The 13,543-nt window shown below is 47.4% G+C and overlaps 1 protein-coding gene across 1 annotated transcript in view; it reads left to right on the top strand.

Annotated features, from left to right (window-relative positions):
* Positions 1 to 8,393, top strand: part of CPNE7 (copine 7) — a 36,738-nt gene extending 28,345 nt beyond the window's left edge. Inside the window, exons 11-15 of the mRNA XM_035118586.3 lie at positions 1,534 to 1,588; positions 1,769 to 1,820; positions 2,171 to 2,304; positions 3,912 to 4,148; positions 6,550 to 8,393. Coding sequence (XP_034974477.3) covers positions 1,534 to 1,588; positions 1,769 to 1,820; positions 2,171 to 2,304; positions 3,912 to 4,148; positions 6,550 to 6,693 — 622 coding nt within the window. The 3' untranslated portion in view covers positions 6,694 to 8,393. The remainder of the gene's footprint in view (positions 1 to 1,533; positions 1,589 to 1,768; positions 1,821 to 2,170; positions 2,305 to 3,911; positions 4,149 to 6,549) is intronic.
* Positions 8,394 to 13,543: the final 5,150 nt, after the last annotated feature.

Genomic DNA, 13,543 nt, shown 5'->3' with positions numbered 1-13,543 from the left:
TGATGGGAGTTGTAGTCTGGCAGCACCTGGAGAGCCACCAGTGCTCTACTCCTGCTGTAGCATATTCATCAATGTACTTGGTATAACAGAGTCACCCCCTGCAATGAACACAACTGTCTCTTGAAGAACATGGTCAGGACCAAATGAGATGTGGTCTTAGATGCATCTTCAGTTAATTATTTTATTGCTTTAGATCCTGCCTTTCATCCATCATGGAACCTAAGGTAGTGTACAGGTAGTTCCCAGTGCATCCAGACACTGACCAGACACGGACCTTCTTAGTTTCAGGAACATGGGGGTGGCCTCTAGTGCCTTTGGACTATACCCTTAATGTGCACACTTTTTAAAAATAATGCAGAGAGCTGATGGGTGGGTGGGGCTGATCATTTTCCAGATCTGAACAAGTGAGGAGTTTAGCCCTTTCCTCATCTGCTGAAGTGTGTGGCACTGTGGTCTAAACCATTGAGCCCCTTGGGCTTGCTGATCGGAAGGTTGGCAGTTTGAATCCGTGCAACGGTAGTGAGCTCCTGTTGCTCTGTCCCACCTTTTGCCAACCTAGCAGTTTGAAAGCACACTAGTGCAAGTAGATAAATAGGAACTCCTGTGGCGGGAAGGTAAACGGTTTTTCCATGAGCTCTGGCTTCCATCACAGTGTTCCATTGTGGCAGAAGCAGTTTAGTCATGCTGGCCACATGGAAAGCTGTCTGTGGACAAATGCCGGCTCCCTTGGCCTGAAAAGCGAGATGAGCACTGCACCCCATAGTCGCCTTTGACTGGACTTAACCATCCAGGGGGTCCTTTACCTTTTTTTACCTTTCATCTGCTGTACTTCTAACAAAAGTTCCAGGTTCCACCCCAATGCAACTAGATGCTCTGGGAAAAGCCATTTTTGTCAAACTAAACTCTCCCTCAAAACCTGCTGCACTTCTGATAATTATCGCCACCCCCTAGAAGCTATTGTGTACATTTACAAAAATGCACATTAAATGAAGATGCATTTAACGGTTGCATCCAGTTTCACCTTCAGTGCTAGAACAGTTGCACAAGCAACCATTGTGTCTGCTTGGGCTGATAATGTTTCATCCCCAGCAACAAGGGAGAATGGCACACAGACATCATCTCTGTGCCACAATAATGAAGGATGATGGGGAAAACCTCTCACATGGTGAGGCTGGATGTTCTGGGCTGTCCCTGAGCATCTTCCAGAAGTGGGTGGGTGGAAGAACAGGAAAGAGGTCCCTGGTCACATCTGCACCATACTTTAAAGCCACCACACATGGCTTTCCTCAATGAATCATGGGTGCTGTAGTCCACTACTCATAGAGCTATAGTTCCCAGCACCCTTAACAAAGTACAGTTCCCAGGATAGCTTGGGGAAAGCCATCTGCTTAAAATATATGGTGTGGGTGTTACAGTGTGAATATGACCTTGGTTTCTTGGGACGCCTCTTCATGCGTTTACGGTGCCAAACCAAGAATGCAGGGAAACCATTCCAGTGCACACCCTAAGACCTTGCACCCTGCTTCTCCACAGTGATAAGAAATTCTCCGCCTTAGGCTTTGGAGCCAGAATCCCACCCAATTACGAAGTAAGTGATGGATCATCTGGGAAATGATGGGGCTGGGAGGGCAAAGAGGCCGCTGGACAGGGTTGGAAATAAGGGAGGATGGGGAGGGATCAGTGCCAGAGGAGGGTATGAGAAGAAGGGGCTGGTGTTGTGGGTCCCTTTCATATACATGCTGATGTTTGTCTTTCCTGTCCTGGGCAGATCTCCCATGATTTTGCCATTAACTTCAACCCAAACGATGATGAGTGTGAAGGTAAGAAACTGACTAGGGTTGCTTTGGAGTCTTCATTCTATCACCCCCCCTCAAGCCAATGCCTGAGTCTATCAACCCCCCATCCCCCACCCCAACCCCTGAGTCCATCAGGAGTGTACTTGAACCTAGATTGGCACTTCCAGGTCTGTTTTCAGGAGAGGGCCATAGCTCAGCAGGAAGAGCCTTGGCTTTGCATGCAAAAAGTCTCAGGTTCAATCCCTGGAAGCATCTCCAGCCGGGACTGGAAAATGCTCCTGCTTGAAACCCTGGAGATTGCCTTATCAGAGTGCTCCACCGAAGGCAACGGCTTCTGGCCACCCCTAACTCCAGCCTTTCCCTCTTCGTGCTAGGAATCCAAGGCGTGGTGGAGTCCTATCAAAGCTGCTTGCCCAAGATACAGCTCTACGGGCCAACTAATGTGGCGCCAATCATTTCCAAGGTAGCCAGAGTCGCAGCAGACGAGGAGAAAACAAAGGAAGCCTCCGTAAGTGGGCCACCAAGCCTGGGGCTGCAGCTCAGTTGTGGAGTGCCTGCTTTGCATGCAGGAGGCTCCAGGTTCAATCCATGGCATCTCCAGGCAGGGCTGGGAGAGTCTCCTGCCCAAGACCCAGAAGAGCTGCTGCCGGTTAAAGTGTCAGCAGTACTAAGCTAGGTGGACCAGTGGCTTCCTAGGTTCCCTGTATTTTCTCACCATAGCTCGGTAGCAGAGCATCTGCTTTGCATCCAGAAAGTACCATGTTCAGTCCTGGCATCTCCAGGCAGGGCTGGGAAAGTATCATTTCTGAAACCCTGGAGAGTTGCTGTCAAGTCAGCACAGACAACACTGAGCTCACTGGTCCCTCGTCTGCCTTGGCATAAGGCAGCTTCCTATGTTCTGGGATGGTTAGGATGGCAAGGCTGCTCACACCCCAGAATTTCAAGGATTTGTGTGTGAGATGAAATTTGGATGCTTCATAGCCCTGCCCCCTCACCTCGTCCTGCTTGATGGAAATCTACCGAGTGCTGGGGCTGGGGGATTTACATTCTGGAGGGTTTGCTTAGGCCATTTGCATGCATGCACGAAAGCCCTGGACAGGTTAAAGGGACTTTAACTAAATTCTCCTTCATTATTTACACACACCAAGTACTCTGGGACCCAGGGACATGCCAGTTTGGATTCTTCTGGGATCTTGTCAGCTCTTTGCTCACTAAATGTCTGAAAGCTTTGCTGCTGAGCCCATCAATTAGTGACAGTAGTTAATGTGGCGTTACGGGCCTGAGCTTCAGGTGGGTGGGTAGGGGCTGCAAATAGCCTTTCCCTGATTTGGTTTGAGCTGTGCATGAAGGATGTCAACCTGAGGGGGCTTTATTTGGGGTGGGGGTAAGCAGAGACTGTATTGTGGGCTCAGTGTGTTTGATGACGGGGAATAGCAAGCTTGGGGGTGTGAGCCCACTGCAGTTGTTGTTGGACTCCAGCTCCCAGCAATTACCAGAGCCAATATCTACGGTAAGGATGATAGGAATTGTAGGCCAGCAATTTCCAGAGGGCATAGGGACCCTCTGTGCTGGTGACCTCAAGGCTTTGGTACCCTGAAAGCTGCATCTCCTCTTTGATCTTTGTGCTGCACTATCTGTTGAGGGCAGCCTGCTGGATGCTTATCGGAAGAGGCTAGAAACCACCTTGGTTGTGAGTCCTGGGTAGACCTGCTCCCTACCCTGCAGGCCTTTTCCACCTGGCCTGGGAGGGTGGGGCCAGGACTGACTCCAGCTACAAAAGTTGAGGCTGCGGAACAGACTCTTGAGCTGGGGTAATATTTAGGGGTTTTTGTTATGGACATTGTTCAGCATGTACTTTTAATTCATTGTTCATGACTACTATTGTTATTTTATGTGATTTAAATTTATTTATTTATTTATTTTAGAAGTTGTAACCCACCTTGAGCATGGTTTTAACTTTGGAAAAGTGACATTCAGATAAAATGCATCTTGTATGAGGAACTGTGCTCCAAATTCCCACAATGAACCTTGGAGATCCTTTTGGGGCTGGACCTTCTAGCCGCCCTCCTGGTTCCCTTTTCCCTGACCCCTCATCTTTTTCATCTCTCTCCGCAGCAATATTTCATCCTGCTGATCCTGACGGACGGGGTCGTGAGTGACATGGGAGACACACGGGAGGCCATCGTCCGAGCCTCCTACCTGCCCATGTCCATCATCATCGTAGGCGTGGGCAATGCTGATTTCACTGACATGCAGGTCTTGGATGGGGATGATGGCATCCTGCGCTCCCCGAAAGGCGAGCCCGTCCTGCGTGACATTGTGCAGTTTGTCCCCTTCCGAGAGTTCAAGAATGTAAGTTGCCCTGTAATGCAGACACACTTGCATCTTCCCTCTAGTTTCTCCCGCTCTGTTAGGACAGACTTGTTTTCTCTGGTGTTGCATGCATCTCTTGCAGATTCTAAACCCAGAGTTACAGGATCACAGGGCTGGAAGGTACCCTCTTCTTAACACATCTGATAAAACTTCTCTTAGTACCAGTCCGGCTGGAATGTGTCCTTGAACTCTGATCATGCCTCTCGGTTACCTGGGTAGAGGATAGAGCAGGTGTTTGTGAGCGTCTATAGAAACTAGTCTACTGATTTTTATTTCAGGAAGCCTACCCAGGCTTATGATTTAGTTCTGCCTAGTTGTCTTTAACATTTTGCTGAGTTTATGTGTGCATTATCAATAATTGTTTTATGCACACCACTTAGAGGTGTTTTTTTTTAAAAAAAGAAATATCTCACATTTTTTTAGAAATTATAAACAACACCGGTTCTAAATCCATTTACAATATACACATTATGCTCATAGTATGATAACACAATTTGCCCTCTAAAATCTCTATTTCGGGGGGGGGGGAATCTACTGTATCCAGTAAATCTACTTAATTATAAGAGACAACGAACAGAGACAACCCCTTTTTAAGATAAATTAATGAATAACATTTGGCAAACTATTTAATTCCATTTCCATTATATTTCACAAACTTAAATGTCTCCCCACAATGGGCATTGTTCACAATTTTTTATTAAGTGGTTTATCCATTCCCCGCCCCCTAAATAAAAAATAAATAAATATGATTGGGTTGTAAAGAAAGAAGAAAGAAATTAGCCTTCTCTACAAAGGTTAAAAAAAAAAATCACATTTATTGCTCTGCCTGCTTTTGCCCTCGAACTGAAAAGGGGTCCCCCAACCCCTGGTTTTGCAGCTGAAGAGCACAATGGTGCGGGAAGCATGATCTAGGCCACTAGCATAGACTGTGACTTGCAGTGTCTCCCCCAAAACCCTCCCAGCCCTGAAACATGAGGGGGTGGAGAGGGCTGAGTAGTGTAGGAGCAGGGCAGGACAGGCCTGCTGGGGGTTTTCTCTCTCACTTTGCCTGTTTTCTCACTCCACAGCATGTCGGAAAGGAAAATCCATAGTTGGGTATTTCTGGCAGCCGGAGGCACAAGACGCTTGGCCATTGCGAAGGCCTAATTGGGCTTGATTGTCAGTAATTTAGGCCTCGGGAGACAAGCTGTCTGTTGCTTAGCCCGAGTGAGCTGTGAGGCGAGATTAACCCTCTGGGCCCTGGCGCCAAGAGCGCCGAGAAGTGACAGGCGCTATTAGTCGAGAGAGAGAGGCAGACGTGGACCTTCTCTGCAGGAAGGAGGAGGGAGACAACTTGCCCTTCCTCAGAATGCCCTCATCCTAGCAACATTCCCAATCCTGCTCAGGAGGAGGAAGGGAAGCAGCAAAGCAGGAGCCTTCCTTCTGTGGGGGGGGGGGGACCTTGCAAGGCTATGAGGTCTCTGCATTAGGGATTTTGGGGAGGGGCTGTAACTCAGTGGCAGAGCATCTGCTTTGCATGCAGAAAGTTCCAAGTTACAGTAAATCCCCATCATCTCCAAAAAGAGTTGGAGCCCTGGAGAACCACTGCCAGCCAGTGTAGACTAATTGGGCCCAGGATAGGTCCCTGTTTAGTTCGTTCAGTCATTCACTACAAGCTGCATCTACCTGCCCCCACTTGATGTGGCATCAGGTCTGGGGAGGATGCAGCTACAAATGAACAATTGGGAGCTTAATGTGACCTCCCAATTGTTCCTTTGCTAGCTGGGCTCCCGGTCAGCGCTGACCACCTGATCAGCACAGGCAGGGAGCTATGTTGGGATCGCCTGTACTAGGGAGCTCCCCACTGGGAAATCCCTAGTGCAGCCAAGACAGCTGGAGGAAGCAGTTTGGAGCAGAGGAAGCAGTATGGCTTCAAAAAGGACTTCAGAGGAACTCTCTGTAAACCGCACCTTTGAAGGCAAGCTCCAGACCCAGTCAGCTGATTGGCACAGGAAGTGCATCTTAAAAGGAAGCTGCTGTATCTGCCAAACAGCTGGTGACGGTCACCTCTTTTGAACTGTGGCAGGTGTCAATCACCTGTTGTCATTGTGGCACCAGGTGATTGACAGGTGGGCAGCCCTGCTCACCTGTTAAAGTTCACCCAGAGGGGCAGAATGGGTGGCAATCAGGAATCTTGCCTGCTGGTTGAATCCAGTTTTCCACTCTGGTTGTGTAGACAACACTGAGCTATGGCCTGGCTGTTTCCTAGGTTCCTAATCCTAAAGTGACAGCGCACAGCAACATGTCCTTCCAAATGGCCATTGAAATGCATTTTGATGTCAGCATCAATTCTAGATACGGGCAAGAGACCAGCTAATCTTTTCCTTCCTCTTCCTTCCAGGCCTCCCCGACTGCCCTGGCCAAATGTGTGTTGGCAGAGGTGCCCAAGCAGGTTGTGGAATATTACAGCTACAAGGCCTTACCTCCCCGATGCCCCAAAGGCAGCACCCCTGACCCGACTCTGAACTCACCCTCACCCCAGTGACAAGGGCCCCCACCCCTTTGGGCCTCAGCCACATTGTCTGTCTTCCCTCCATCTACCAGTTCCTTTCCCCAGTGAAGTAGAAGAGAGAGAAAAGGGAGCCCAAACCAGTGCCAGGGAGGATATAAGGTTCCCGGGTCTGCAAGAAACTTTAGCCACCAAAAAAGGAGAGGAGAAGGCTAGCCTGTCACCAACACCACCACATCCCTCACATGTCCTTCTCCCAGTGGCACTATAAGAGATCAGAGCTGGCCCCTTGGAAGCGAGTGAGTTCTAGGAGGACCCATCTCTCCCAAGAGAAAGAAAAGGGCCACCACTACCCCAGGCAGAACACACTGTATGACAAATTCCCTTGTTTGGATTTGATATCCCGCTTTATCACTACCCGAAGGAGTCTCAAAGCGGCTAACATTCTCCTTTCCCTTCCTCCCCCACAACAAACACTCTGTGAGGTGAGTGGGGCTGAGAGACTTCAGAGAAGTGTGACTAGCCCAAGGTCACCCAGCAGCTGCATGTGAAGGAGCAGAGATGCGAACCCGGTTTCCCAGATTACGAGTCTACCACTCTTAACCACTACACCTTGTGTATGCAGTTTGGCCCAGGAGATACCTAAAGCACAATGAGAAAACCCACTTCTATCTCACCTACAGAAAAGGGGAGAGAGGGCATTGGGTGGGCAACTGGCATTCCCTGTGTTGGCCATTGGGAGATGGGAGACAGGGCAGGGAAGGATGCAGAAAGCTTAATGGGTGGGGGCGGAATGAGTAGCTTTGTCCCCATATCATTCACACACACACACACACACACACACACACACACACACACACACCATTGCCCAAAAAGGTAGTTCTGACCTTGTTTACTTCTGCTTTCCATCCAACCCTCACCCCCAGGGTGAATATGCCTCTCTCTTCTTGGATGACACTGTGGCAAGGGAGTCTGCAGCTCCCATTTGCTTCCATGGAGAGGCCTGGTGGAAGTGGATGAGCTAGTGAAGCAGAAAGGATGGTGGAAGAGGAGAGAGGGAACAGAGGAGAGGAAATGCCTCCCCCCTTATGCTGCTGGAGTTGGTGCTGCCTTTTCCCCTTGACTGCTGGTGTGTGTTGCTGTAATAATGCCAGGTGCCACCCACCCCATAGTTTAAGAAAGATGAGAGGAGCAAAGGCAGAGTCCCTGCAAGAACATGTCAACTGGAGAAAACCAACCCCAAACCATCCTTGATTCTCTTGACCAGCTGGAGTCCCTCAACTTTCCCTTGATGCCCAGCACCATGGGGGGGCATTGACATTAGGGGCATGGCTCTCCCTCTACATGGCACACAGGGTGTGGCCTCAGTGGACAGCTTGAGCCAGCCTTCCACAACCTCCAGATGTTTTGGACTGCACCTCCCATCACTGTTGACCATTAGCCATGCTGGCTGGGACTAATGGAAATTGTAGTCCAAAATGTTTGGAGAAATACGTGACTGAGGAAGACTGGCTTAAGAGGGTCCCCAGATACATTGCTATTGCACTTATGTCCATTTCACCATCCCATCCTGTGCATGAAGTTCATTGGGTTCCTGTGGAGGCACCATGCCCAGCTCTGCCTACTCCTCCACATGGTACGTGGTTGTCTTTCACTATGATGTTGTTGTTTGCCTAAGGTTTGCATGACAAATCTACTTGATGTACCAAAAGAGGCAGCCAAATAAAAGGATATGTTCTGTTCCCCCTTGTTCTCTGCACTTTTTCTGATGTGGAAAGTTAAAATGCGCCCCAAAGTAAGGCTACTGAACAGTAGTGGTGTTGGAGCCAATTCACAGGAGCTGAGATGAGCAGCATCTCAATAAGAGCTGCTGGATCAAGCCAATGCCCCATCAAGTCCAGCGTCCTGTTCTCAAATGCATGTGCCTGTGGGAAATCTGCAAGCAGAACCAAAGCGCAGGAGCATCCCCTCCCACTCATGGTTTCCAACTGCCTCCAACCAGGGAGGCAGAGCATAGCCATCATGGCTACTACATCATGGTGTTGTTCCTGGAGGCAGTGATTTTTGGGAGGGTGCCCACATAGTAGTTAGGTGTCACCCCAGAGGCCTCTTCCCAGCATGCCTTGCAATGACACAAATAATTGGTGGGGCAAACACCTTGGCTTATTCAGTACAGCATTTTCTTGACAGCAAAATATCATGGCATGTCTGGGCAGCTTAGTAATTGAATTTGCAAACAGGAGGTGGCCACATCTACACAGATTCTGTTAAATGTCAGAACTGGCTCCACTTTAAAGAAGCAACAGAAATGATGCAATTGCTGGAACCTTGTGCATGGTTGCAGTCCCACAAATTCCACTGAAATAAATGTGCTTTCCATATGCATACGTGTGTGTGTGTGTGTGTGCGTGCGTGCAGAATTACACCCCTGCTGTGTTATTGTGCCGGTTGTTCCATGTCCAACTGGGGTGTTGCTTTTTCAGGGTCTAATCAGGCTCTGAATTTCACTAAGACATTTTTAAAAAATCAAAAAAATCCTGGTCCTATGTTTCCCGACAGTTACGCATACAAGACATGTCTGGATGGAGACCAGTGATGCCAATTAGAGATGAAAAGCAGCGACCTCTTAATAGGAGCTGAGGCCGCAGTCTATTTTACAAATAAAGTGGTGGGAAGCCTAAAAGGCAACCCTGCTTAAAACCACTGATGCTTCTCTCCTATCAGCCTCTCCTTTTTTTTGAAGTTCAGCCACATAGGAACAGACAGAGGTCTGTTTGCATAGTGTTGGCGGCTATAGAGAGCCTGAAATCAAAGCCAGAGATTTGATTTCCTTTCTTTGAATCTTTGAAATGGCAGGATTTATTCATTAATTTTTTTTCTTTTTTCTTTTGTAAAAGCTTGTATCAGCTTCTATGGAGTTAAAGCCAGGCTTCTTCTGCCTTAGTTTGACTCAGGGCTCCCAGGGTATGCTGGTTGGAAGCCACAGCATATGCAGTACTAGAAGGACAGGGTCATGTCCAGAATTGGAAAGTTATGCAGGATTGCAACAGGCAAGGCCAGCCTTTTCAGGACCTTGGACAGATCACTGTGGCCATACTGGCTCCAGCTCACCTAAGGAGAGCTGTTGCCACAGAAGCATGCTGAGGCCGTCTGAAGGCTGGCTGGTCAAGCTGTTTACACCACCTCGCTGAAAAGCTCCCTGTGTTTCTGCAGTTACGGGTTTTTTTACGGAGTGGAGGCAGTAAGAACTGCATCTGGGGTATGTTCCAAGTCTGAGGAACCCAGCAAAGCCACATTCTAGTCTATAGTGGGTGGAGAGGACTCCTCTCACTCTGAATCTTCCTCTAAGCTAGGGGGATAGAGGCCAGATAACATGACAAGGCTGCAACATGGTACTCAGTCCCTAGGGCCACCTTTTGTGCCTAATTGCCAGAAGATGTGCAAGTATGAGTAATGCACTCCAAAGCCAAACTGTACCCACATTTCACCTACAACATCATCTGTGCTCCCTCCTTTAGGATTATACAATGGGAGACCTGAAAACCACATATGATGCCTTAAGATCCTTCAAGGAAAAGTGGACTTTAATGTAATAAATTAAAGCAGAGAATGACACACCCACCCAATGTCTTCAGCCAGTAACAGAAATGTGAAAGGGGAAGGACACCAAGTATCTGGAGAATGGGGAGACAGAGACCCCTCACAAAGAAGCCTTGCAATGTATCTTGGTGACAAAGTGCTTAGCTCACTTGCTGCCTTCTCTTATGCCCTCTTTCGTGAGCACATGTACAGCCCAGCATCATACAGTAGAATCTGGTCCACTAGGGAGAATGAGGTACTATCCCATCAGTCTCAATCTTCCCACAGCCAGCCCCCACCTGCATGCCTTCTTACTTACAACTGGTCCAGGAGTTGGCACTGTCTGCCAGCTTCCTCCGCCCTAGTCTCAGTCTTGTAGAACTCATTAGGGAGGAGGAGGGGGGAGGGGTACCAACTAGAAGTAGCTGGCTCTGCCTGTCCTTGGGTTGGCTACACCTGCTGTTGATCTCCCTCCCTTCCGCTCTAACTGTCCCAGTAGGCATCTACCACAATCGACAACAAGGTTGGTCTACTGGTCATGGAAATATTCTTGGAGTTGGATCTCAGTGGGAAGAGGACTGTTGAAAATTAAGAAACAAGTTGCAACAACATTATTTCTCTTACTTCCCATGGATTTTCCCATGGAGTCCATCATCTAAGCTCAGAAGCAGGTTGCTTTGGTTAGCATATCCAAGGCTTCTGAGATCTATTGTTATGTAAAATAATGCATGGGTTCTCTGTTCCCACAGGGATAACAAGAGGAAAAATAGAAAGACTAAGAACTAGAAGAATCAAAGCTGGCTTGTAGAAAGCCTAAGAAAAGTTCTTTCTGGACTCATTTCGATTGACTAAATCACACCTGATACCGTGTTTCTCATATTATAAGACACGTCTTATATTTATTTTTTCCTCAAAAAAACACACTATGGCTTATTTTCAAGGGATGTCTTATTTTTTTCCTCCTCCTTCTGCCGCGGCCAGCATTGCTGCTGCGCCTATCACTATGTCTTATTTTCGGGGTATGGCTTATATTCCTTGAATGCTTAAAAATCCTGCTATGGCTTATTTTATGGGTATGTCTTAAAATATGAGAAACAGGGTAGATCAGGCTTCCTCAACCTCAGCCCTCCAGTTGTTTTGAGATTACAATTCCCATCATCCTTGACCACTGGTCCTGCTAGCTAAGTATCATGGGAGTTGTAGGCCAAAAACATCTGGAGGGCCGAGGTTGGGGAAGCCTGTGATAGATGGTTTCTCCCCTTTCTATTAGACAAGGGTAACCACAGCAGTACTCTGCAATTCCCATGAGCCTCAGCTAACATGGCCAATGGTCAGGCATGATGGGAGTTGCAACTCAGCAACATATGTGGGCACTGCATTGACTACCCCATCTTAGACAAATTAGGCCAGTTAGGTGGGAAAACTTCTTAGTAGCTCTTGATTAGTCACTGGTAAGGACAATAATCAGGATGCTCTGCCTTCCAGTAGGAATTTGGTTGGTTGGCAGAAAATAGTGAACAGATGCATGATCAATAAAGCCAAGTCATTGCGAGTTTTTGTTTGTGTTTATCAGTCACATTGTGGGGTAAGCTCAATTCAGGGTAAGTCTCCACACCGAAAGAATGCCTGTTCAGCTCACAGAGAATTACTGAACAGAAATCTGGACAGGAAAACACACAGATGTCCCAAAGCAATTTCGGTCATGGTCATGGAAGTATCATAAATCTATGTATTTATAACTATCCAAACCACAATCTATTTCTGCCACTGAGCCACCCAACACTCTCCTCAGCTTGGACTCTAGATAGAAAGCTGAGCTCCAATCTTCAGGGAAAGAGGTGAGGGGGAAGACCTTGTGCCAAGGTTTGTGAAACTCTGCCATTTCCTTTTTAGTGACCAGAATATTCTACCTGCCCTTCCCCCAAGTCTCAACTGGATCATGAGAAGACCAAATGAATGCTTTGAGCATCAAATGTATGATGCTCAGGGGTGGGCAAACTTCAGACTTATGGAATCTTCTTTTATTTCTTTAATAAGACCAACTATTCATAGCCTGGGACAAATGATACAGGCTTACACTTGAAGAGCACCGAGCCCATGAATTTATTTTGAGTACCAGAACAGAGCTCACCATCCTTCCACAAAAATGCCTACTCCTGCTTAAAGGTAAATGGACCCCTGACCATTAGGTCCAGTTGTGACCGACTCTGGGGTTGCGGCGCTCATCTCGCGTTATTGGTAGACCACCAACAGACCACCAAAATGTGTATCATCAAGACTGCAACTTGGTTGCCTATTATTTCTCTTGCCTTCTTCGATAAACCGTTCCTGGTGTATGTCCCTAGATGACCATCTTCATTTCCAGTTTCAGTGCACACCATGCCAGTCTGTGAACAGAATATCCTGTACATTCCTCCTTTTGATTGCAGCCACCCTGATGGGATGCACATGAGCACAGAGGGAACAGAGCTCTAATCCAATCACCATTTCTGTGTCATTAAAAGGCCGTTTCACAGCATTTGCAATAAATACTCCAGCAAATAATAGAAACTTTAACACTCAAGGGGAAAATTTAACATAATCTGAAGAGAGGCAGCTTCAAAGCCTATGTGTCCCATTATAAGAAAAATCAGAAAAACAGAGAGAAGAGAGAAGGCGGGAAGATTTGTGCAATACACTCTGGGCAGCTGCAATAGCTTAACTTGGTCAGTCTGACCTATTTAGCCTTTTCAGGACGTTGGACAGCATCTGCAATCGGGGCTCATGGCAATTCAGTACCATGGACGGGGAATACTGCAACTACGGTAGTTCCTTTAATTAATCAAAACTGCACACAACTTGTATGTAGCCCAGAGGACCCATTACTGGGCTTGTTTGTTTTTTGCCAATATCTTTCTACTAGGACCAACCAAAATACTATAAACTATAAGCAAGATTTTGAGTTTTCTGGAACTCTTTCAGGCTGAAGATTAAGCAAAACATTAAGCCTAAAGAAGAATTGAGAACATAAAAAGAGACCCACTGGATCAAGCCAAAGGCCCTTCTAATCCAGCATCCTATTCTCGCAGTGACCAACCAGATGCCTGTGGGAAGCTCACAGTAGCACTCCCCAACTTATGACCCCCAGCAACTGATATTCAGAGGCATACTGAAGGCAAGAAATATTGCCTTATCTTTGTGATTTTGTCTAAACTCATTTAAGAACCATCCAAGTTGACAGCCATCACTGCAACTTGTGCCCTGAATTCCATAGCTTAACTGGTGAAAGTACTTATTTTTATCTGTCCCAAATCTCCCAACTTTCAGC

Source organism: Zootoca vivipara, chromosome 6 (genome assembly GCF_965207765.1).
Source record: "Zootoca vivipara chromosome 6, rZooViv2.hap1.1, whole genome shotgun sequence".
Lineage (NCBI taxonomy): Eukaryota > Metazoa > Chordata > Lepidosauria > Squamata > Lacertidae > Zootoca > Zootoca vivipara.
The sequence above is the reverse complement of the archived record's forward strand: the minus strand, read 5'-3'. Positions and strand labels throughout refer to the sequence as shown.